At 38.9% G+C, this 27108-nt stretch overlaps 1 protein-coding gene across 1 annotated transcript in view; it reads left to right on the plus strand.

The window, feature by feature from the left end:
* The window catches only part of SLC16A10 (solute carrier family 16 member 10), a 67068-nt gene that overhangs the window by 30687 nt on the left and 9273 nt on the right, over positions 1-27108 (plus strand). Inside the window, exons 2-3 of the mRNA XM_075202927.1 lie at positions 20672-20816; positions 21402-21804. Coding sequence (XP_075059028.1) covers positions 20672-20816; positions 21402-21804 — 548 coding nt within the window. The remainder of the gene's footprint in view (positions 1-20671; positions 20817-21401; positions 21805-27108) is intronic.

The following is a 27108-nucleotide window of genomic DNA, read 5'->3' on the forward strand; positions in this document are numbered from 1 at the left end:
TGTTTTAGCCATGAATAAAAGCAGGAAAAAAAAGATTAAATAAAATATGATTCCCATTACTGTGTATATTTTTAAAGAAGAAACCAGACATTTTGTTTTTAATTATCAATCCCTACCTCATAACAGCTGGATCCAAGTGGTCTCTGTAGTTCCCAAGAAACACCCCTGCCTCACCAGGTAATAAACACCCTGGAAAACATTGAAAAAATACATCGCCTTGGACAAATGAATCAATATCTCTAATTCAATCTGTCACTTGGCTGGAGTTCTTCTTCAAACTGCAAGCTTGAACACTTACCCTAAACTGTTATACTTAGCCAATGAAGGGGTTCCCTTTATTTATAACATGATAATGTCACCCTGAGATAACAGCATCTCAATGCCTTTAAAACAGCAAACAAAATTTTTCCTAGGTTACCACATATGAAAGGAACTTTTCTGTTTCATTCCCTGAAGAGTCAGACAGGAGCCATTTCTTTTATATTACTTGAATTCATAGTTAAAAACTCCTGTCACTTATATGCATAGAATGTCGCTGAGGGTGATCAAGGAACAGAATGGTAGAATACAGGAAAGCTGAAAACAATATTTTCTGAGACAAGTTGCTTGCATGACTATCTTTGAATCAGAAAATTTAAATTCATGGTGACAGCTCTACTTTACTCTAAATACTAACTGCTTTTGCAGAATTACTCTTCAGATCATTTGCACATGGGAATAAAGTTAATTTAGAAACGTGTCTATGCTAAATCAGCTTTTTGATGCAATGCATTCTTTATATGAAAGAAGATAAAGCTATGAAACACAAAAGCAGCTAGTTGTTTTTCTTTTTACACACATGTGGTCTATCAACAAACTATCCCACAGTGTGGAAGTCTAGAATCAGTAAGTGGATTGGTGGAGAAGTGGGTGGGACAGAACTAGGTTCATGATTGGAGATGTCACTTCATACGCACAATCTTGATTATGTTACAATGCAAATAACAGATAGTGCTGTATTGCTTGTAATGCATTGAAAGTTTTGCTACCTTTCTTTCATCTAACCCATTCTGTATAGATGTTTTGGCAGGCATGCGGGTAAACATTTAACAACTTGAATCACTCAAGGTTTTTCCGGATTGTTTTTCCTATATAACTTTCCTCTGTTTCATATTATATGCTACCAAAGGCTTCATTTTATTTAGATCTAACAAACACAGAGCTGTCGAATAAGCCTGGAATGAGATTAGGCCCATCAGTGTGTCCTGTTCAAATGACTGGTATCTGGTTTTAAAATCACAAGGAGATACTCATCAGGAGTAATGGTATAAGGAAAAGGGAACAGGCATGACATTTTTTTTACAGGAAATACATTCTAACTCTATCTAAGAAGATCAGACTAATATATATATATATATAAATAGAAAAAAGAGAAGCGCCAAACATAGTGTATTATCACCAATTAATTAGTGTAGAAATAATTATTCCAGATTGGCCCCGTACCAGATTGCAGATGATAAATTGCACATCTTTATGATATTCCACTGGAATTCAGAACTGGCCTCCAATTGGATTTCACACTAGGGCTCAAAGGGAAATAGCAACACAATAGTGTAGTACATTCATGACAAGTGCGTTGTTTCATAAAAAATAATAAAATTTAATAGACATGGCACATTCCAAAAAGACAAATATATTGCCCGTACATTGAATAAAATATAAGCAGGCTTATCTGTGACAGAAAGTTCCAAATTATTCCAAGCATGAACCGGAAACTCCTTCTCTGCTGCTGGCTGGAACACACAGAGAAGAATACTGTCACAGATAAGCCTGCTAATATTTTATTCAATGTACGGGCAATATATTTGTCTTTTTGGAATGTGCCATGTCTATTAAATTTTATTATTTTTTATGAAACAACGCACTTGTCATGAATGTACTACACTATTGTGTTGCTATTTCCCTTTGAGCCCTAGTGTGAAATCCAATTGGAGGCCAGTTCTGAATTCCAGTGGAATATCACAAAGATGTGCAATTTATCATCTGCAATCTGGTACGGGGCCAATCTGGAATAATTATTTCTCCACTAATTAATTGATGATAATACACTATGTTTGGCGCTTCTCTTTTTTCTATTTTTTTCTATAGGTTTACATCTGCAATCTGATGTACAAAAGTGAAGCAGCCTACTGTATGTGATTCTATATGCTTATGAGCACGTTTGTTCACGTGTTGTTTTAATTTACACTGAGCGCCGTTGTCTTTTTCACTATTTTATATATATATATATATATATATATATATATATATATAGAGAGAGAGAGAGAGAGAGAGAGAGGTCAGCTGCAACATTAAAACCGCTGACAAGTGAAGTGAATAACATTGATTATCTCGTTACAATGGCACCTGTCGAGGAGTGGGATGCATTAGGCAGCAAGTGAACAGTCAGTTCTTGAAGTTGATGTGTTGGAAGCAGGAAAAATGGGTATACATAAAGATCTGAGCGACTTTGACAAGGACCAACTTGTAATGGCTAGTTGACTGGCTCAGAGCATCTCCAGTACAACAGATCCTGTGGGGTGTTCCCAATATGCAGTGGTTAGTACCTACCAAAAGTGGACCAAGGAAAGACAACCAGTAAATCGGTGACAGGGTCATGGGCGCCCAATGCTCATTAATGTGCGTGGGGAGTGAAGTCCAGCCCGTCTGTTCTAATCCCACAGAAGAGCTACTGTGCCACAAATTGCTTAAAAAGTTAATTCTGGCTATGATAGAAATGCAGACTGGTCAGAGTACCCATGTTGACCCCTGTCACAGCTGTAGACACCTACAATGGGCACATGAACGCCAGAACTAGACCATGGATCAATGGTAGAAGTTTGCCTGGTCTGGCGAATCACGATTTCTTTTACATCATGTGGACGGTTGGGTACATGTGCACCATTTACCTGGGGAAAAGATGGCATCAGAATGCACTATGGGAAGAAAGCAAGCCAGTGGAGGCAGTGTGATGCTTTGGCCAATGTTGTGCTGGGAAATCTTGGGTCCTGGCATTCATGTGGATGTTATTTTAACAGTTCTACCAAGATTATAGATTATGAGTATATATATATATATATATATATATATATATATATATATATATATATATATATATATGTGTGAAGTTTTTGCACACTGTATTTTCATTAACAGGACTAAGGAGACACAGCTGTTGTCTGCGGCGGTCCTGCTATTCTTTCCTAGCTACCGCCGAGTCGAGCTGTTTTATTTAAAAAGCAACCTGTTGTACATCAACTGGCTACAACACTAGTAAAGGTTGAGTAGTGCTGTGTGTAGAGGAGGGGAAGATAGAAAAAAAGGCTATGCTGTATATTTTAAATTTTGGACATTTTTTAAAATAGCTTATTAAACAGTACCATAGCAATTTTAGGTGAATTTTATGTCCAGACATATTTGGTTAAAATAAATGCTTAAATACCTATAGAGAATTCTAGCAGAGATATGTTCATGGAACTGTCCTCACCCTGTATAGGAATAGAACAGAAATTGATCATAGTGGAGAATTTCTGTTGGAAACTAAATATGATGGAATATGAACGGTCTGCTTATCAAAATCATTTTACAGAGGTGTGCAGGTGAGGTAACATGACATTGTCTACAGAGTTAGCCTCATACTTGATTCTTTCTGTTGTACATTAGTGCTGTTTTATTGATTTATTGAGCAGTCCCATGCATAATAACCAGAAGATCCCATACTATTATATGCTGCACAATTTGTTGCAAAACATCCAATTAGATGCTTTTGTTTTTCTTAATTGACATTTGTCATTAGAAACTGAAAAAATTATCATACATGAAATAATATTGGATATATTTTTGCCATTTCAGTCTTATATAATTTCCAGTAATATGTACTTTTATGTTTTTTTCTGGGTAACTAAGACAATCTGTGTGATCTTATCTTCAAAGCTTTTTATTATTAGGTTTTTTTTATAAACATAATTGAATGTGTTACTTCTATTTAATGTAACAGACATGTGGCCTATATGATTAAGTGTCCAGACTTTTGTTAATTTGCGAAGTCGTGCTACAGCTCTGTTGATAATGATGATATTAATAACAGTTAACAATTACAGAGCTTTTCAAGCACAGTCATGATTTGACAAAGGTTATTTAAGGTGTTCAGTTCAGTGAAGGACAGTGGAAGTCAGTAGAATTTACATTGTGTAATTGTATTAGTTCATTCTCATTTACTGGTGTAATTTATGGATTCAAACACTCACGGGTGAGTTACCAGAGCACCGAAGATGCCTAACTCAGCAGGCAGACTCTGCTTTCATGTTCCCATAACAAGGAGTTCATATTTGATATAGGCAGCAGGTAGCCCCTAATGCCTAACTAGTAAATGTTCTCAACTGGTATAATTGGTTACTGAAGTCCAGCTGTTCGTACAGCTATCTACAATCGGGAAAAATGAACAAGAAACAGCTGGCTCACCTTTTCTTCAACTCCCTCTTAGTCCCCAGAACATGCAACATGCTGCTGCACAGCTAGAGCAGGAGACCTTCTGAAGCATTTTAGCTAAGAACAATAAGATCTTTTTACGTGAGTCCCCATATGGGTAGCAGAATGGAAATACATTTTCCAAAAGTTTGAAGTTCTGTGCTTGTATCGTATTAATATTTTCAATTTGTTCTACAAGTTGTAGTGCAAAAATACAAATAAACTATGCAGCATACATTTTCTTGAAGACTTTTATGAAGACTTTAAAAAGAACTTTTACATCTATGACATCATAATAAAAACATCCTAGGACTTACTTACTTTTTTATACTGAGTTCTCAAGTTTCTCTTAGCCACCTCTAAAAGAACTTAGAAAAGTAACACATATGCCACAGTGACACATGGAAAATGGAGTGTCCCTAGGACATGCATTGTTGGTTGCATATGGGTAATGCCCCAGCGGCAGCTATTTACCTGAAACCCAGTGACTTGGGTAAAATTATGCTGTGGTGGGTTAGCCATTGAGCACTGCAAATTTTACTTGAAAATCAGCTTGAGATGATTTTGATAATACACAACCTATCTAATACAGAATGCAAACTAAATAAGCCAGGTTGCGGTTTCATTTAGTTAAAGGGGTTTTCCTCCTAGAGTACTTAGCACTTGCATTCAGATGCTCCTCCAGTCAGCAGCCATATTTCTTCAACAGCTGATGCATCAGATCTATACTCTGGAACCACCTGAGAGGGATGATGAAGGTGAGTAGCAGACGTCACGCTGAAAGTGCCGGGACCCCGCTTAACAAAATACAACTTTTTTTTCGTTAAATAGCAAGTTAATATTTTTTACAACTGATTTTTCTTAGCTATTCTTCTACAAATCGTTATCTCCATTTCAAAAGCTCTCTGGTTTTTTTTTCATGGGATTACTGCTTTAAATGCAGATGTAGCATATAAGTTAGATTAATAACACACTGATGCAGGCAGTGTTTGTGGAAAGTATCAGTGCTCATGTGCCAAGTTGATAAATTTAAAATATTCAGGCACACAACGTTCCTGTGTAATACCAGTCTGACATTAGCCTAAATAATGGAATCTAGTCTTGCTGTTCTGGAGGTAACTTCTATCTAGAAATTGTATGCCATGCCTAAGTGATTGCTTGTGGCTCCTTCTAAAGTGTATGACACCATTGTAGCTTTGGATCAGGTGGCAGTGTTTTAAAGAGCTCCAGGATTACTAGGTCTACACTTATTTGTCTGTCCTTTTTCTACATGTGTATGGAGCAGTCGCTGCATTTGCTTCTGCTTCCATTTACTTTTGTGATAGTACCAAAATGTGATATATTTAACAAAAATTAATTGAGAGCTGAACACAAGCTGATTGAAAACAAGCAGCTGAGTACATGCAGAAAAAGCACACTGATTACAACTGACTGGTTGAAAAACATGCATGCTCAGAGAGTCTGCTACTGTTACCCAATATCTTTGCTCATATGGATGCTTTGTCATTTTGTTCGACTTGTGCCACTACTAGATTCTAGTTTGGAAAAAAAAAGTGTAAAATAAAAACACATAGGTGGTCAGCACGGTGGCTAAGTGGTTAGCACTTCTGCCTCACAGCACTGGGGTCAATTCCTGACCATGGCCTTATCTGTGTGGAGTGTATATGTTCTCCCCGTGTTTACGTGGGTTTCCTCCGGTTGCTCCGGTTTCCTCCCACACTCCAAAAACATAGCTGATAGGTTAATTGGCTGCTATCAAATTGACCCTATTCTCTCCCTGTCTGTGTGTGTGTTAGGGAATTTAGATTGTAAGCTCCAAGGAGCAGTGACTGATGTGAGTGAGTTCTCTGTACAGCGTTGCGGAATTAGTGGAGCTATATAAATAAACAGTGATGAACAGTGATGATGATTTAATTCTCAATGCATGTTTTTTTGTCCACAAATCTACCTTTTTATCCATTATGTTCATCACAGACACCCCCCCCCCCCTCCCCCACACCCACACCATGTTTGCAAACCTTTTGCACAATCATTTGTGGGATTGAAGCCTATCGTGAAAAATGTGCATGATGGAAAAGGTTCCCCCTTAATTAATTATATCTTTTATGTTCTTCTCCTAAAATATTGCTTACTGGACCAGCCCTCATTAAGGCATGACAGTAAGGGAACATCGTAACCGTTTCTTTTATATGTCAAATATGTACAATTTAATGAAATTGATTTTGACATATATACAAAAACCGTGCGGCACCACAACAAATGCTCCTAGGTGGCACAAAAGACGTCCGTCGGAAAATAATGGCTGGTGCCATTCCACCTCTGCTCTGAGCATGTGGACAAATCAAGTCTTTCTGTAGGGCTAAAAATACTCTGAAGACATCTGCTAAAAATGGATTGTGTCTCCTCACTGGATGACGGCAACAAAATTAATAATGAATTGCAAATTATCTTATATCTTGGAGGATATGAAAATGCCACGTGCCTTTTCGTATGCAGTTTTACAAGATTACAGGTCTCATGCAGATCTCATTTGAACATGGGAGTGAGTGTAATTTGGGTTATTTTTTTTTGGTGGATACAAAATAATCTGTCATATTCTATTATTAAATAACATATTCCTATTTATAAAAATAATGTGTGTCAAACCCATACTTTTAATTTTGTAGGACTGAGTCAAGTAATAAAAGAATTGTTGAAAGATGACATCACAGATTGTACTAACAGAGCACTTGCCCTGACGTCAATGGAAACTGACGTCTACCCGAGAAAACAGATGACAGACAGAAAAATGAAAGTAAAAAATAATTAAATCTCAAGATAATCAGTACATACATATGACTTATTTACCTTTGTGAGCAGAACTTAATCCATACGCAAATATGGAAACACACACACATACACCGCTAGGAGAGTTTGTCTGCATTACAATTACTACATTTGGAATGCCAGTATGTAAAGAATAACTGAAGTGATTGGTCCTGTCAGGGAACTGTTTTAAATGATCTCTGTTGAAGGATATATTAGCTTTAGGTCTTCCATAAAGCTGAAAGATTATTTATTTGGTGAATTGTAAAATGTACCAGTGCAATGCGATAACAGTTTCTGAGAAGTGTAGACCAAGTAGAGATTTTCACATGCTACGGCTATTTCCAAGAAGCAGAGCTAAGACTGAGTTTTGAAAATCTCTAGGATCATGGTCATGGTCATGCAATTCATCAGTTTAACTGCTTCAAAACACCTCTGTCTTCATAGTTGTCTTTCACTCCACATTGAGATTACTGGTAGACATCCTGACTATGTTGTGTTCCTGGCACAAACATCAAAACAACATTGAAGATACAGATAGGCAATGAATTACACAAATAATAATGGATACAATTGTAACATTGTAGTAACCACTAAAAACCTCTAAAGAAACGACATTGTTTTTGCATACTTATCTTCACCAAAATTTGTACCAGTTACTAAGCAAAAATGTTTCAAAAGAAAGTTCTTGTTGATGAGCAGGAAGTTTAAACCTAGGATTTATTTTTGCTGTGCCTTTGCCTTTGTGCTCTTTGTAAATTACCTTCATAGTGCTGTATTGCCTAAATTTGATTGTAAAGTCTGCTGTTGTCATAAGTTTGTGTCTCTTCATCTAATCTTTTGATTTTTAGCACTATTCGTAAAAAATAAAAGCTGCGTTAGCTTGTGGGTTTATTTTGAGCCGATCTAAGTACAAAGTGCACACTATATATTTACATGTAATATCCTGATTGCATTCAGCTCAACACAACAAACCCTAGTCTGCAGTATGGGTGGTTTTGTACAGTTGATTATTAAGGCAGACTATTATGTTATGCTGTGTTTACAGGTTTTATTAACTACCAAAGGTCGCTGAAAGTGTCTATATGTGCATATTTCCTAGTTAATAATTAAGAAAATACAGCTTTTAAATAATTAAGAATCAACCTAAAAGACAAATTACTAGTCAGTACTGTTTTTGCCATCCTCATTATCTCAGGGCAGCATGGATTATTGCTTTGGCTTGAGCTTTATAGATAACTAAGTGCTCTATGATACAGCCGTTATCAGTATAACCAGCCTTCATTTTCTAGTGAAATCAGCCATCTGTTGTAGTCAGTTGTAATTTTTCTATTATTTGTATTTATTTTTGTAACATGTTACTTATTACTTAAAACCCAATTTTGAAATCTATTGGAAGAATCTGTAAATATGTGAAAATACTTTCTGAAATTGGCAAATTGCAGAACATTTAAGCTATTGGTCACATGGGGCATAAGCTCTTCAAGCATATAAGGTATATACAATGTATGTATGTTCAGGGTAATGCATACTGTATAATTATGGTGGGTAATCTAACAATAAAACTCTTATGGGAGAATTTAATTCTGTACGATGTGACACCGAGTATCATGACAATGTTCAGCAGCACATATTTCCAAGTACCACCCAACATCGCAGATCTTCCTGCGCACCTCTATGGGGTGCAAGGAAAAATGTGCAATGTTGCATCGCCGCAGAGTGCCCTTGCGACCCTTTCGGAGGCATATCGTGTTTAATTGAATTCCCTCCTTAGGTAGCTAATGTTTCCTCTAATTTTTGCCAACACATTTCATATTCATAGATCCAAATATATTGTTGTGCTATCCAAACACAGGAGCTCCTGTGTGCCACTATACACATTTTACCAAGATATGGTAGAAAAAAGGGGAAGGAATTTTTATCTTTGCGCGCAAAACAGCACATGGTAAAAATGCTTTTGTGCAAAAGTACAAAGTTACCTTTCACACACAGGGAGCAACTCATGATGAGGCTGGCTGTGTGCAGAGCCAAATACAACGTCTATTCTATACAAAGAGGTGCTTATTCTGGTCTATATATATCTACACCTAGTACATTGAAAACATGGGTTAGTACCATATTTATCCTGCTAAAGCATGAAAGCCAATCAGTATCAACAGGGTGTCCCACAATTATGGTGAGTCTCTTATCTCACACTAACATACTTGGAAATAAAAAAAATGCATAGAATGCGGTTAAAGTCATAACCTGCATCTTTATAGCTGCATTTTAGAGTGGATTTATAAGCCACACAGTTTCCCTTAATATGATGGGATAGTATACACTTGTGTAAGCACTGACATGCAGGAAACCAGGGAAGGGATTTATATGCACACAGAACAGCTCATGACAAAACTGCTCATGTGCAAAAAGACAAAGTCGGAAAATTATCCCAGTGCAACAGGTGGTACTCGCAATGCCAAACATATGTTATCCCCCAGTATCAAACACGATACCCCTATGCGTAAGACCATATGATTATTCCACCATTACCCAAGATGTCTTAACAACAGGCAATAGGGTGAACTAAGTTGCAAGAGTGTCTGTTGATAGGGGAAGCACAGGCCCACGATGTTAGCTGAAAGATAGATCTGGTTCCACTTCTTTGACACAGAAAAGTCGCAAATTACACAGTGTGATGTCAATTCCTGTCAGAAACCCTGTGAAAATGGGACAGATGGCTAGAGGTTAGCAAGATCCGAATTGAACCATTATGCATTTAGAAGCACAAGATTTACAAAAGGGATACCAAGTACACTATACCTAAGAATCACCCTTGGCTGCTGAACACAGGACAAGGAGCACTGAACTGGAGATGGGAGTATAATCCCCCCACCCCTCTGCCTGTACATACAAATACATGCCTGAAAAGCACAGAAGGTGGGTAGCCACTTTAGCATTTAAACATTCCAATTCTGGAATCCCAATCTCACCATTTCCCATAGTGTCATGACTACCAAGGCTATCGGATGGTGTATCTGAGCATGCACATGGCATTCCTGGGCTTTACTGAGTGGAGGCAGTGTTCTCCCCAGCTCCTATTTTCCGCGTGCTCCAACCGGCTGTTATTTCTTGCCACCTGGCTCTTGAAGCCTAACATTGTCCTATTATAATAGAATAAACTACTTCTTCTCCTATTAGAACAGGCACTATGTGAGCACTACAGGAAGCAGTATGTGTTAGACAACTGACCAACATCCTGACCAGTCCTAACAGGTGTGAGCAATATTATTATTGTAAAGTATTACAGCTGCCCCCACCCGGCTACTCCTTAATGCCACCTGGTTGCCAAGATTTTCTGGGGAGAACACTGGGAGGGTTGCTGGGGGTGGCCTAGGACTTCAGAAATGCTAGGCACAACCCCAGGTCACACCACCAGCATGATGTGGCCAAGGCATGCTACCATGGAGCAGTGGCTTGAACTAGCTGTGATAAATATGTAACATAAAATGTTGGAAAGGTATACAGTGTAAACTAATAGGTTATTTCTAGGGTACTTAAGCTGATTATGCATTGCAGAAAATTACTTCAGATGTAATTTCTGTAACAATTTTACCAACGATTAAAAGGATTTATTGTTAATATAATGAGCCTGGAAAATAAACAAAAATCTTGCGTTTGTTTGCTGTAAACAAGTAAACATAGAGAAAGACAAGGAAAGAATTGTAGTTGTTGGACCAAGGACTGGCTGCTGAGGAAAAAGTCCTTTCCACATGTGCCACTGCTACAGGAGATACGGGACAAGAATCATGATGACTTCAGGAATTTCCTGTGGATGAATTATCCTACATTCCAGGACTTACTTCATCTTGTCACCCCATTCATACGAGAGGAGGACACTAATTTAAGGGGAGCCATGGAGTCATGGTCATGTTGTGTCCCACACAATTATCTTTGACGTAAAAGCCCCAGTGTGCGCAGCACAACTTTTTCTTTGGAGCATAGTACAGATTATATTGATTAAGTGGTAGCGCTGACACCACAGGAGTGTTCTCAAATGAGATATGCCAGTGAGAAGCCCAAGTTAAACAGGAGTATTTGTAATTTTTGAATGGTCGGAGTGCTGTGTCATGGCATGATGACATGTTATAATGTATATACATTGATATTCAATTTTATATTGAAGTACTCATTTTTACTTTATGTAAATAAATATTTTAAGCATTCATGATTTTGTTTACTTACTATACCACTATGTCATCGGTTTCTGGAGGGACTGGTGAGGAACAGACTCCCCCTGGAGCAAGTTTCCAATGGTTGGTCTGGCAATTTCTTGGTCAGCTGTGAACCTCAGGTGTTCAAAGTACCACAACTTTGGCACATAGACATCATCAGCCTCTGCCCCAGATCTTTTTGAAGCCTCCAACTTATTGAGTTGTTTACGGAACACAGTCCGCATGTTTGAATCTTCCCTCTGACCCAGTCTGCATTTGCCTCTGGCTAATGAGGAAGGCTCACTTTTACCATATCCTCAAAAGCTCTCAACCTCTTCTGGCTGTTGGAGTAGCCTTTGATTTGCTTTGCCACAAGCAGGAATGGGGTCTGTAGGCCTCAATGAAATTCTTCATGTGCTCTACGTTCTTCTCAGATTCATGTTGTATACACTTGTATACAGGAACAAATCGTATATACTTATAGAGCATGTAAAGAATGTTTCTTATTGATTCACTCTGAAAAGATCCCTGTATTTCCATCTACTTACATTGTTCGTCTAGACAACACAACATGTAGGAAAGATAACATCATAGATTTAAATATGCATGCCCATAAAAAACGTCGTTGTTGGAGGAATTATCACCAGAATTGTTAGACAGACATTTGCGAGTAAAAATACAAAAGTATAGAGAATATATAGGTGCTTTATCTATTCTAAATACTTTTGTATTTTTATGATATTTTTAAATTGTTATTACGTGCAATTTTCATAGACTGGAGCGCTTGAATTAGTCAGTTTTCGTTCTGTTTTAGATGGTTGTGTGTGTGTACACACTTTTGAATTTGCACGACATCATTCCATCATTGATCGTGATTTTTAGGTAGTTTTGAATAGCAAATCAAATGATAAAATGTGCTTTGGTACAATAAAACATGATTGTTGGAGTGTGCACACTAATACAATATCTGCCCAATTATTGTGTGATCTCCACAATAATTGCAGTCAGTTCATAATCAGTGTATACCCAGCTTTACATGTGGCAGGACTGACTTTTCCCCATATGAAATACTAAATAAACACAATGGGAGAAAAGGAACAAGATCCATAAAGACATCTGGGCGTGAAATGCTCAGCATGCTGCAAATATGTTGTTGTTGGAGTAGAATTATGTTGTTGTTTTTCTACATTTTTATAGTACTGTAGCAAGTAGAAAAGCATCTGCTTTGAAATAGGCAGACAAATAAGGACTCTACATGATTAAATCTGTCCACCTGTGTTTAATAATAAACCTTTTTGGTTAATGTGGTCAATAGAGATAAAATATAGACAAAAATAACATTTTGTGTAATATTTGCTTTCCTCTGAACTTTTGACACATCAGAATTTATTTTGGGTTTCTAAAGTCTAGTACAATACTATTTCTTTAGGAATCTGCATAATGACCTTAGCAATGTGAATGTATTGTACATTAACATGTGTTCGATAAAAAAATGTTTTTTCGGATCAGTAATTTGTCAGAACCATGGATAATAAATGTGCCAATCAAACAACTATCTATACACCCTCATATATTGCATACTGTTTTGAGTCTAGTTTTCATACATGTTTGTGGATTTAGCAAACACTAAACACTCGTATGACTCCTCCATAGCTTTGCGGAAGAGTTTGGAATTCCAATTCAGAGCACCTTGCCTTAGGACAAAAATATTAAACATATCATTACCCTTTCTTCAGACATAAAACACATTGGCGTACAATATAGAGTCTGTGTGGTTCTGTTCTCATGCTATTCTTTACTGAATAATTTAAACCCCCTGGAGCTGTTAGCATTCTTGAGATGTAGAAGGACAATGTGCAGCATTTTGTGGTTACATTACTTTACGTATTAATGAACAATCATCACCCTTCGTTACAATAGTCATATGATGACTCGGATGTGTGAAATCCGTGCCAGTGGCCTACAAAGATGAATACTTCATGCTTCCTTTAGTCATATAGCATAAATCATACTTGCCAACTTTTCTTAGTTGGCTTCAGGGAGATTCTGGGGGAGGTGGGCGTGCCAGGCGGGGCTTGAAGAATCACATCATTTTGGCCACGCCCCTAAATGATTGTCACAATTTTGGTCAATTACAGCAGGGGGCAGGGCTAAGATGACACGATATATGTGTTTTTAAGCCCTGCCCCCCACTACTTATCTATTGCGGGGGCGAGAACCTGGAGGTTGCCCTGCTCCCCCGGAAGCCCTCCCAGAAATGCGGGAGTCTCCCGGACATTTCATGAGAGTAGGCAACTATGCGTTAAAGAAAAGCAGCTAATGAATCTCTAGAGACTGAAGTGTCTTTTACATTTCTGTCTCCATTACTGAAGTCATGTTGTCTTATCTGTCAGTCTTTGATTAAATCTTGGTCTCCATGAAAATGGCTACCTCCATAGGCATCAATACATGGACATAGGACACAATTTCTGAACTGTGTCATCATGCCACAGCATCAGGGAGAATGCCAGACTCTTCAGGGAGTGAGGGAGATCACCCCTATTTCAGGGAGTCTCCCTGACATTCAGGGACAGTTGGCAAGTATGGCATAAATAATATTTTTATTGTATTTTATGTTTAACAACTTTTCTAAAAAGTTGCAACAATTCCCACATATAGAAAACTTGTACACAAAAAAAACAAAAATGTAATATAACAATAATATAATATAATAATATATAAAAGTAATAATATATGTGCTTGCCATGAAAATACTGTGGAGTTACTTAGAGCTATATTTTCACTCTCAACAGTTTATGCGCAGTGGTAATCTAAAATATGTGTGTGTGTATTTATTGTACATACAGCTGAGTCATGAGTTCCTTTCACATCTCTGCAGATAGTTTGACATCTACTGGCCAGGGAAGAGCATGGAGCTAAACAGTACATGCCTTGTGGATTGAATTTTAAAAATCTGAGAAACACTATCATGCAAGTTAAGACTTGATCTGAGCTGGTTGCAGTCAGCATGTAAAGTTGGCAGGCTTATTGTACATAACTTAATCGTAGTGCTAGATGTAATGTAATGCCCATTAAAAGAACAACTTCCTTGTTGACTTATCTCAGAAATAACATGTGACTCCCTGGGATTGAAAGGTCTCTAGGTAATGTTTGCTTTGGTTTTCGGTCTGCTACTTTTGCATTCCCTTTTGTGATTATTTGTATACTTGAACTATATGATAATAAAGTAGGTGCTCCCTGAGAAGTGTTGGGTGCAGCTTCTATGATCTGTAGAGGTCTGGATTTGAGCAGGGCCATTTTTTCCATTGGGCACGATGGGCAGCTGCCCGGGGGCCCCACGGGCACGTGGAACGAGGAAGAGAATGTGCTTTTTGGCCTTTTATCACAACCAACCTCTTCTTAATCTCTAAATTAAAACTTTGTCTCTGTCTTTCCAAACTTCTGGTGTAATGTTCTGTAAACCAATGCTCTCCCTCTCATCATCGTTGCGTACCAGCCCACTTTTCAACAATCCCAACCTCAAGCCCTTTTTGGCCCTCGTCCTACACCCTCTCCCCTTATTGTTTGTAAAATTTGCATCACCAGCTCTTGTTTCTATACATGCATTTTGATTTATGTCACAAACTGATCTATATTTCTGGTCTAAAGCTTTTTATTAAGTCAAGTCAGTTTCTATGAGCAATCTAAGAGTCATTCAATAAATTAGCATACTTCAGAATAACTATATATACAGTAAATGTATGTTTCAGGTTCCTGCCAGCAGTTGTTGTTTCATTTGAACATGCACCTTGGATGCTTGAGATATCATTGGTTCATATTCCACATCAGTTATGGCCAACAGACGACCCTCTGAGTCTTCACCTGCGGCACCCAGATCCTTTGTACGTTATTCTCAGATTTGTTTGGTATAACTTGTAACACTTTTTATAATACGATAAAATGCCTACCGATATGTTTTTTATAAATAGGTGTATCTTTCCTTGATTAGATGTATTGTTTTAACTTATTATTAAAATTGAGCGTAATGTACAGCTCTTTTGAGGGTTAGAGGGCTGTCCCATGCAGTCTTTTAAGTGCATCAGTAAGCCCATCTTCATGGACTAAAGCTATAAATGGTGTACCCAAGACTTTTTTGTTGGGACCAATGTAGTTTAGTATTTTTAAACTCGTTGCTTTCAGAGGACACATGTAAGTACAAGCAGTACAGAGAATAAGATAAGTAACATACACAAGATCCATGTTTGTTACAAATATATTAAATAGTTTTAGAATGAATTTTAAAGTCATACAAATAAGATTTGGAGGGAAGATAGGGGGTAAAAGAAAAAGGGGGGAGAGTATTACAAAATAGGCATTAGGTACTTTTTGGATGTAGTAGATGAACTCTGAAGTATTCTCCATTTTGAGTGAAAAAAATAAGGGTATCGCCTGAGTATCACGGTGCTGGCAGCTCCCAGGAAAGAACTACTTGGCTGGGGTATCCCTCAGAAGCATACAACATCTGGCCAAGTTGCTTAGTCCTGATAGGACTGGTAGTGAGGTACAAGCTGAAGTTAAAGGATTGTAGAAGGTAGAATAGTGATGGACAAAGATAAAATCAAGGGATTGGAGAAAGTAGAATAGTGGATGGATGAAGCCAGGTTTAAAAGATTTGGAGAAGGTAGAATCATAATGTACAGTCAAACAAAATAAGTCTTCTTGAGAGCATAAGCAGAGAAATCCAAAGCAAAACTTTTCTCTTGCAAAGGATGGGTAGAACTGAGGAACTTATAAAGGCTACAAACAGGTGAGATAAATGTTTTGATTGCCTTTTCATTGAGAAAGGAAAGCTATGGTCCAGGTGACATGAATGGCTCTATTGCTGTTTTTAGCAGAGTGCTGATTACAGGAATTGAGAGAAGGTGGTTCTAGCTGTCATAGTGAACTGTTTCTGACAGCTGTCATCTGGAGCTAGTGTTGAATCCTCACACTGAGTGGGCAATGCTGGAGCTCTAGGTGTGGGAGGGATGATGTCGGCTTTCTCTAAAGAGCCAGAGAGACCATACTTGATTAAAGAGGTCCGCTTGATCATGGAGGTAGTAAGTGGTTTTCCATGTATGGGACATGTCAGATGCGGTTTTTGACCTCTGGAAGAGGGGGTGAGTTTGTCTGCAATGTCTAGGATCTGAGGGGGATATAGGAAAGCAGGTAGACCTATGGATCTTTAGTAGTCCATGCTTCCATCATGGAGTTGAGGATTCTGTGTAGTGTGTCCCAAAACATTGATACATTAGGGAGGAACCAGCAAATAATATAGAAAGTTCCCCTGTTTAGTATATTTCTAAATATATGGAAGTTTGCTTGAAAATTATTGTCTCTGGGTTTACGTTTGACATCTACTGTACTTATTATGTAGACTAATGAATGCTTTTATTTTAAAGAAAAATATGTATAAAGGAAAGCTGGTTTCAAAATGGTGGTAATTGATTAACATAGCCTATAAAAGAATAACACCACCTCTATTTTCAGTTTAGCACCACAAACTTCAAATCACATGCAGCAAGCAAATGTGGGCATGGTTTTACATTTCTATCCATCTCCACTTTTATAGAGGAAATTTACAATGAAAACTAAAATTAAAAGATATACTTTTGAGACCAGCTTTCCAGGAGGGGGTCCGTCGAGGGGGCTTGGCCAGGCGCGGTGTGCCGCTAGCCTCCGCCCCTGCCAATCTTAGGAAATTCTGGCCAATCGTAGCAGGGGATGGGGTCACGATGCCACGGTTAGCCCTGCCCCCACCATATACAACAACGGGGAGATGCTGGTTCCGGGATTTTTGCCTGCTCTCCCGGGAGTCCGGGAGAACTCCCAAAAATTCGGGAGTCTCCCGGACATTCCAGGAGAGTAGGCAACTATGAGGTAATCCTATAACAATGGAGTGGGTTAAAAGTAGATTACAATGTGGTAAACTGTTTAAGTGAGTAAAATTTGCACTATTTTTATTTTCTATAAATGATGGACAATGTGCTACTTAGTAGATGTCTGCTCTGTGTATAACTATGTTTAGTTTAATAATGTGTTTTGTAATATATATTATGAATCATTGCTGTGTGTGTATTGTATATCTCATGTATTGCACTGCATAATATGCCGGGCAGCACGGTGGCCTAGTGGTTAGCACAGCGCTGGGGTCATGAGTTCAATTCCCGACCATGGCCTTAGCTGTGTGGAGTTTGTATGTTCTCCCCGTGTTTGCGTGGGTTTCCTCCGGGTGCTCCGGTTTCCTCCCACACTCCAAAAACATACTAGTAGGTTAATTGGCTGCTATCAAAATTGACCCTAGTCTCTCTCTGTCCGTCTGTCTGTATGTGTGTATATTAGGGAATTTAGACTGTAAGCTCCAATGGGGCAGGGACTGATGTGAATGAGTTCTCTGTACAGTGCTGCGGAATCAGTGGCGCTATATAAATAAATGATGATGATGATGATAATATTTGTGAGGCCTTATAAATAAAAAATTATGTAATAATAAAATATAAGAGATAGAAGTACAGTTTTGCAGCTATATTAAGCACTTGTTGAATACAGTACAGTACAGTGAAGTACAGTTTTGATAACCAGTTCACAAAAAAGATGTCCTAGAACTGAAGAGGTTCCAGAGAAGGGCAATCAAGTCGAACAGTGTGAAAGGTCTCAGTTTTACACTTGAGTAGATATATTTTACATGAGATATGGTCACTAGGGCACATTTATTATCACTACATTTAGGAGCACAAATTGCTGTAAACCATAGCAAGCAATCAGACACTTGTTTTTTGAACTCTGGTACATTTTGCACCTAAATGCAATGTTAGTAAATGAGCCTTACATTGTAGAAATACAATCTTGGCCCATGGAGAACATTCTCTGACAACCTCTTCATCATCAGTAATCTGCAGAGGACATACACTATATAGCTTCAAGAACAGATGTAGCGAAACATAAAATATTAATAAACAAACATAATTGTGGACTAATCCAAGAAGCTGTCTGAGTATTCCAGTATGGACCCTTTATGCAGCCAGGAAAGAATTTTTTCCCGTAGGTTCAACAGCAGTAGAGCATAACTAGCCAAAGGCAGAGTCACTGGACTCAGTGTGAGCATCACATGATCGGCTCCTTTCCAGTTGAGTTAAATTATACTACCCATCCCTTCTAAGGCAAATTAAACTTTTTTTTATTCACCTCTGCATCTGGATCAACTTAGAAGAGATTTGTGGGATGAACGACTGAACATGATGAACATATCTATTACCACCTAAATATTTTGTAGCATGTACATCTCAAAGTAGCTTCAAACAGTGATTCAACTCAAAACCACGTACCAAAAGTGAATCAAAATAGGGCTATCTGAATGGGGTATAGAGAATCAGGGTAAATGCATCCTCTTCAATAGATGATACCATCGTATGAGATTCTCTTAGTATTCATAACACCTAAACACTTTCCAGCTGCACATGATCTCATGTGTGAGGAGAACTCAACACATTTCAGGGTTCTTGTCCTTTCCTTCATATACGATGGCCTTTAACATGATTGAACCTCAGTTCACTATAGACCTGCATACTTATCTGATGTTTGCTGCATGATGGGAAATCGTGGCATTACAGTGTCAGATGGGCTCACAAGAAGATGGCAAGTCAAATTCATTGCGAAAGTTAATGATGCAGATGGGTTGTAGTAACGTGTTTGTAAAATATAATATTTGTAGCACCACAAGCATTATATTATCTTTTGATATCACGTGTTATCCTGCTAGAAGTAGTTATTAGAAGATTGGTAGACTGTGGCCAGAAGGGATGCACATGGTCAGCAAAAATACTCAGGTAGGCTGTGGCATTTAAACAATGCTTAACTGAGGGGCCTAATTTGTGCCAAGAAAATATTCTCCGATCCATTACACCACAACCACCAGCTGGCATTGTTGACTCAAGGCTGGATGGATCCCTGGATTCATGTTATTGAAGCCATATTCTGACCCTACCATCTGCATAAAATATATATTCGTCAGACCAGGATACCTTTTTCCTATATTCACCTGTCTGGTTTTGGTGAGCCTGCGCCCACTACAGCCTCATTTTCCTGCTCTTAGCTGACAGAGGTGGAAACCACTTTGGTCTTCTGCTGCTTAAGCCCATCAACTTCAAGATTCAAAGTGTTGTGCCTTCAGAGATGTTATTCTGCATTATACTGATGTAACAAATTTCTTTGAAGTACTGTTGCCTTTCTGTCTGCTTGAACTAGTCTGGTCATTCTCCTCTGACCTATCTTAATAACAAGGCGTTTTCTCCTTGCAGAACTTGCGCTTTTTTTGTTTTGCGCACCATTCTCTGTAAACTGAGAGACTGAAAGCCACTTAGATCACATTTTTTCCCCATTCTGGTCTTTGAATAATAACTGTACCTCTTGACCATGTCTACATGCTTTTTTGCACTGATTTTCTGCCACATGATTGGCTGATTAGATATTTGCAATAACTATTGGGTGTACTTAAAAAAGTGACCACTAATTGTATATATCTTTATTTTACCATACAAATAGTAGTATAGTTAAATAGAATTCAATATAAATTTGTATATGATAAACCACTAGGATGAATTGGAGTTTTAGTGGGCTCTCTCTTGATTAATGTTTGATTAGGGTGAAGGAAATGGCTGCCTTTATAATTAAAATTATTGCCTAATGGGCTTCCTTCATTTGTACATTTAGAGAAATAGCATATGAGTCTGGGTAGATATCTAAAAAGTTATGATCTTTTATATAACCCCAATTGTAAAGCGCTACGGAATATGTTGGTGCTATATAAATAAATGATGATGATGATGATGATGATGATATAACAGTGCCTTTGTTCCATAAATAGTAAAGTAAGTTGAGGTTTCACATGACTGTTCATGTAATGCCCTGTATTTTATATCTTAGTTTTCTGTTTTTCACCATTTTTTGCTATTGATGCAGTAATATATTGTTTTGTTAAAACTGGAACTATTGTTTATTGTTTGCTCTCAAAGTGTACCCGAAGAGCAATTAACACACAGCTCTACTCTTCTCTAGTGTTAATATATTTATGCAGAGTAATATTCCTTCAGTTACTTTAATTTTTGACCTTTCATTTATTTGTTGTTGCTTTTTTTAATAATTTTGATCCTTTCTTTTTTTTTTTGCCACAGCATGGGTAAACTCCTTATCGATGGGAATGATATTCTTCTGCTCCCCTGTGGTCAGCGTATTTACGGACATGTTCGGGTGTCGGAAGACAGCTGTTGTTGGTGCTGGAGTTGGCATAATTGGGCTTCTTTCCAGTTCTTTTGTGAAGTAAGATCATTGTAAAGCTAGCATTATCTTCACCATAATTAAGATTCTAAAGCTAACAAATTGCCATTAAGGCCTCACAGGATCCCTCACATGTGTGGCCCATCTGCCCATTCTGTTCAGAGCTTACCCAGTGGACGAATCACATTTTGCTTTCACTGGGGTCAGTTCATGAAGTTTAAGGATGACCTCACACAAAGGCCAAATACCATCATCTTTCTAGAGTATTTTCCAACATGCCTGATAATAATCTATGCTGCAGCTCTTGTTTATTTTACATAAATAAAACTGATTTGTTATGTGAGGGATGAAAAATATGATAGATTATAGATATATTGCAAATACACAATGTCAATTTGAATGCAATTTGAGATCTGCTTACCTGCCAACAAGTTGTATTTGGAGGGGTAATGGTTAGCAGATAGGAGTAATAATGTAGTGTATGTTTTTTTTTTTTTCGGTGGGAATACTTGTGCAGGAGAGGTCAGAGATTATGAATGGGAAATGTCAGCATTGTAATAGTTAAAGAGATCTCATCTAGTGTTCTGCATTACTTATACATTCTCTTTTGGAAATCTCTTTTCACAGGAGCTTAGAGCCTCTTTATTTCACCTATGGTATTTTATTTGCCTGTGGCTGTTCATTTGCTTATCAACCATCCCTGGTAATCTTGGGACACTATTTCAAGAAACGTTTGGGACTCGTGAATGGCATTGTGACAGCAGGCAGCAGCCTGTTTACTGTGTCATTGCCTTTTCTCCTCCGGTATTTGCTTGACGGGATAGGACTTTACCACACCCTACGTGTCTTGTGTATACTCATGTTTATTCTCTTTTTGGCTGGATTCACCTACAAGCCACTAATGCCTAGACGCAGTAACAGACGGAAACAAATCTTCAATTTCTCCATCTTCAAATCTAAGAGTTACTGTATATGGGCATTTGGAATCCCAGCAGCACTTTTCGGATACTTTGTGCCTTACGTTCACTTGGTAAGTAACCATTTAAACCATTACTCTCTGTTTCGGCACTGTTGTCTTATGCTCTGCTTTGTCCCTTCTACTGAACTGGTCCCATGTGGACACAACTATGTATCATAACAGAGCCGAGCACAGTGGAGGATCCGGGGAGGGGGAAGAGGGGCGATCAGGGCAATCGCCCCCCTCAGCATCAGTGGGCATCCAGCGGCAGCTCACTATACTCATGTTCCCGGCAGCTGACAGGCAGACAGAGAATCCTGTCCGGCCGCTCTGATTGGCTGAGCAGCATACTCTGCCTGCCTGTCAGCTGCCGGGAGTATAGTGAGCTGCCGCTGGATGCCTACTACTTCAGTTAGCAAAAAAGGGTGCAAGGCACAAATCACCCCCCAAAAAAATAATATATAGGTCCGCCCCTGGCCGAGCAGGACTATTATCATTTAACTCATGGCCCAATAATTCTCAATACATTTTTGCAGATATTAGGGTAAAGGGTTCCAGTGTTAGAATGATCAAATGTGTACTAGGCATGCAGTAAATAATACATCCCCATTAATGACTCAAAAAGTATTTTCTGAACACTAGTAATTCAGTGAACAAACTTGCATATGTCACTACAACCTCCTGTTATCAACATCCTCTCTTACTTTGTTTTCTTAATTAGAGTGGAGGAATAAATGGACAAAAATTATGTGAGTGATTACGCAAGTCCACTGGGAGTGTGCTTAGTAGTGCAGATATCAGATATCTATTTCCTTCTTTTGACAGCTGTACTTACTTTGTGGTTTGTCCTGGAAAAGTCTAAAGTTTCTCGTCTTAAAAACATGTTATTGTGTCCCGCTGTATTGATTATAGAGGAAATTCTTTCAGTGCCACAGTTCCTTAACACTACAAGCTTTTCAAATGTGGGATTTAAACATTTATAAGACAGTTCATCTTTTCCAGCACTTTTGAATTACCTTATGAGTCATCCTTTGAAGAGGAATACCATACTCTATAATGTGTCATTTCACCAGCTTTCTCCCAAACCAGCAATTATTTATACATTAAATAAGAAAATGTAACCTGTAGCACTATCATTAAGGAAATAATCTAATTACTTGTGAGCAGCTGCCAATAATAGAGAATAAGTGAACTCTATTGGCTAGCAAAACTAAGAATTGCAGTAAGTATGCAATCAATTAATCTGGCCGTAATAAAAAACTAGAACAAGCAATATATAGTGGGTAAAGTCGACAAAGATTTCACATGGTGGATTTAAAAGAAGGAAAGGGTGGACGAAGGAAAAGGAATGATGGTAGTATTATGTTGGGATGCCAGCACATGGAGAGGGAATGATCAAAAAGGACACCTAGGGGGGTATTCAATTGACCGCAAGTTTTTTTTCCCCGCAGTGTTAGAAAAAAAAAAAAAAATCACACGCAGGTTTGCAACTGCTGTAGCGACCGTTTTTAGTTAACACAGCGCTAAAACTCGTGTAATTCAATTGAAAAAGAGGGAATGCTGCCCCCGCACGTTAATCATTGGTGTTTGCGAGTTTTTAGGGGAGTGTTTAACGCGTTCATGTATAACACAAAAAAAGGATTGGCATACATTTTTATACATTAGATTGCATTACACAACCATTCTATTTGATAATATCTACATTACATTACTTTCTTTACCATATTTTTTTTATTTCACTATTTTTTAGAAAAAAAACTGAGCGTTAAAAATGGAATTGAACCGCGGATAAAGATAACCCGCTCGAAAATTATAAAAATCAGCGTTAAAATGACTTAACACAGTGTTAAAAAATATCTTGCGGTCAATTGAATCCCCCCCCCCCCTATAGTGAAAGGTGTTGACTAAGTATGAGTTTTGACCTTATCACATTGAGAAGGGTAACCAAGATTACAGTGTGTGGCGCTTGGTTCCCAGGTTTTGCGGAAAGATTTAGATAAGCTGTTTATGATGCAGATCATATAATCTCATTCATAGTGTTGAGCTATGTAAAGCCATATTTGGTGTAGAGTTCAACATACTTCTCAAAATGTAGGTGTTTGTGAGAAAGAGAGCTGGACAAATTACTTAATGAGGAATGTGTTAATCATCTGATTGTTTTTTCTCAACTGGAAACGTTGTCTCACTGTATATATTACATAAAAAATACCCCTGACTTACAAAGTTTAGGTTAGCACAGATAATTCTTGGCTCACATGTTTCATCTTTGTGGCAGTGGCCATTTGTGCAGGGATTCTGCACAATCATTTTAAAATTATAACATGGGAGGGTCAATGGTCTAGGAGCCTAAACGATGTGTCCTACAAAAAAAGAAAAGTCAAATGTTATTGAAAGTTTTTCAAGACTGACATAAAATCTTGCATCTACAATTTTCAGGACTAGTGTTTATGGGCCTGGTTCCTTAAGAAACGAAAAACGAATGTAACGCGCGTTTGTTTTGTTTTAAAAAAAAAAACAATACCCAAGATGCCACCAAATGCCTTATCCACTCTCTGATCATCTCCCGCCTGGACTACTGCAACCTCCTCCTCACTGGCCTCCCCCACTCTCATCTCGATCCCCTTCGATCCGTCCTTAACGCTGCAGCTAGGCTTATTTTCCTCTCTCGCCGCTCCTCTTTTGTCTCCCCCCTCTACCTAGCCCTTCACTGGCTCCCATTCCCCTTCAGAATCCTCTTTAAGCTCCTCACACTCACCTACAAGGCCCTCGCCAACTCCACTGCGCCCTACATCTCCACCCTCCTCTCTATTCATGCTCCATCCCGCCCTCTCCGTTCTGCCTCTGACCGTCGCCTTTCTTCCCCCCTTATAACCTCCTCCCACGCGCGTATCCAAGACTTCGCCCGCGCTGCCCCCCTCCACTGGAACAAGCTCCCTCCCTCCATCAGAACTTCCCCTAATCTGTCCAGCTTCAAACGGGCCCTAAAAACCCACCTTTTTCTTAAAGCCTTTCTGTCTCCCACTTAACTTCCTACCTTATCTTCTGCCTCTGTCCCCCTACTCTCCCTCTCTCCCCTGCGTCTCTCTGTCTGTCCACCCCTCCCCTTAGATTGTACGCTCCTCTGAGCAGGGCCATCTCTCCTCCTGTTTCCACCACTTCTAACTCTGCTCTCCAGCTACTTAGCCCTCCTCCTCAAAGGTCCTCCACCCCACATCCACTTTCGCTCCCTCCTCCCCCCTGGGGGTCTCCCTGTCTTCCGCGCCCCCCTTCTTGGGCCCCGTCGTTTTCGGATCCTCCCTCCCCCTTCCCCGCCCTCTCTAGCTGTGCATTGAGCGTACTGAGTTGCTGTGTTTACTGTACTGTGCTGTCTCCCATTGTATTGTGATTTTATTTGTCTCTGTACGGCGCTGCGGATGCCTTGTAGCGCCTTATAAATAAATATTAATAATAATAATAATAACTTCTATATTCAACTACAAACACATCTGAAGAAATTTCTCTTGTTGACTACGGGTATAGGTACACTCTGCATATACAGCAGTATTGAGACAGACAGACACAACACAGGGCAGGATTCGAACAATACATATGTGAAATTAAAAATCCCAGGAGAATGCACAGAAAAAAAAGTATTCAATTATTGTCACCTGTTAATAATATAATGAAATGAAATAGAATGAAAAAACTTTTTACTTTTTTTTTATAATATACACTATATGGACAAAAGTATTCGGACGCTTGACCATTACACCAACAGGGACAGTAATGACAATGTATTCAAATACATATACTTTAAAATGGAGTCGGTCCCCTTTTTGCAGTGATAACAGCTTCCACTCTTCTTGGAAGGCTTTCCACAAGATGTTGGAGTGTTTCTGTGGGAATTTGTGCCCATTCATTCTGTAGAGCATTTATGAGGTCAGGCACTGATGTTGAACGAGAAGGCCTGGCTCGCCATCTCCGTTCCAGTTCATCTCAAAGATATTTGATGAGGTTGAGGTCAGGGCTCTGTGAGGGCCAGTCAAGTATTTCCACACCAAACTCATCAAACCATGTATTTGTAGTCCTTGCTTTCTACACTGGGGCAAAGTCATGTTGGAATAGAAAAGGGCCTTCCCCAAACTGTTGCCACAAAGTTGGAAGCATAGCATTGTCCAAAATGACTTGGTATGCTGAAGCATTAAGATTGCCCTTCACTGGAGATAAGGGGCCTAGCCCAAACCCTGAAAAACAGACCCATCCCATCCTCCATCGAACTTCACAGTTGGCATAATGCAGTCAGACAGGTAAAGTTCTCCTGGCATCTGCCAAACCCGGACTCTGCTATCTGACTGCCAAACAGAAAAGCGTAATTTATCACTCCACAGAACACATTTCCACTGCTCCACAGTCCAGTGTCTGTGTGCTTTACACCACTCCATCTGATGCTTGACTTTGGTCTTGGTAATGTAAGTCTTTCATGCAGTAGCTCGGCCATGTAAACCCATGCCATTAAGCTCCTGCTGCACAGTTTTTGTGCTTACATTAATGCCAGTGGAAGTTCAGAACTCTTCAGCCATTGAATCAGCAGAGTGTTGACGACTTTTACGAACCATGTAACTTAGCAGTCATTTACCCCACTCTGTGATTTAAGTGGTGTTCTGCTTCGTGGCTGAGTTGCTGTTGTTCCTAAACACTTCCACTTTCTAATAATATCACTTACAGTTGACCGTGGAATATCCAGCAGGGATGAAATTTCATGAACTGTCTTATTGCAAAGGGGGCATCCTATCACAGGACCACACTTGAAATAACTGAGCTCTTCAGAAAGACCCATTTTGTATCACAAATGTTTGCAAATGGAGACTGCATGGCTAGGTGCTTGATTTTATACACCTCTGGAAACAGGTCTGATTGAAACACCTCAATTTAATAATTAACAGGTGTGGCCAAATACTTTTGTCCATATAGTGTACATTTATCAGGGCGTTATTAATGTCTAGTGTACATAAAATGCATTTTTACAGTTGCTCTTGATTGCAAACACATGTTCTAACGTGCAAAGGCGACCGTCATCACTATCACTCAGCACTTAAACCAGACCTGTAGCTGGTGCAAGTGATACGGCTGAAAATCACTTACCTTAATGATGCCCAAAGTTTGAAGGCTGCTGTGTGCGCTTGACCTTGACCACTGTAACCTTGTACAGTTAAGTGTAAAAACTAAATGGGCAGCATGGTGGCTTTGTGGTTAGCACTTCTGCCTTACAGCATTGCTGTCATGAGTTTGATTCCCGACCATGGCCTTATTTGGAGTTTGTATGTCCTCCCTGTATTTGCGTGGGTTTCCACTGGGTGCTCCGGGTTCCTCCCACACTCCAATAACATACTAGTAGGT

Source organism: Mixophyes fleayi, chromosome 3, assembly GCF_038048845.1.
Source record: "Mixophyes fleayi isolate aMixFle1 chromosome 3, aMixFle1.hap1, whole genome shotgun sequence".
NCBI lineage: Eukaryota > Metazoa > Chordata > Amphibia > Anura > Limnodynastidae > Mixophyes > Mixophyes fleayi.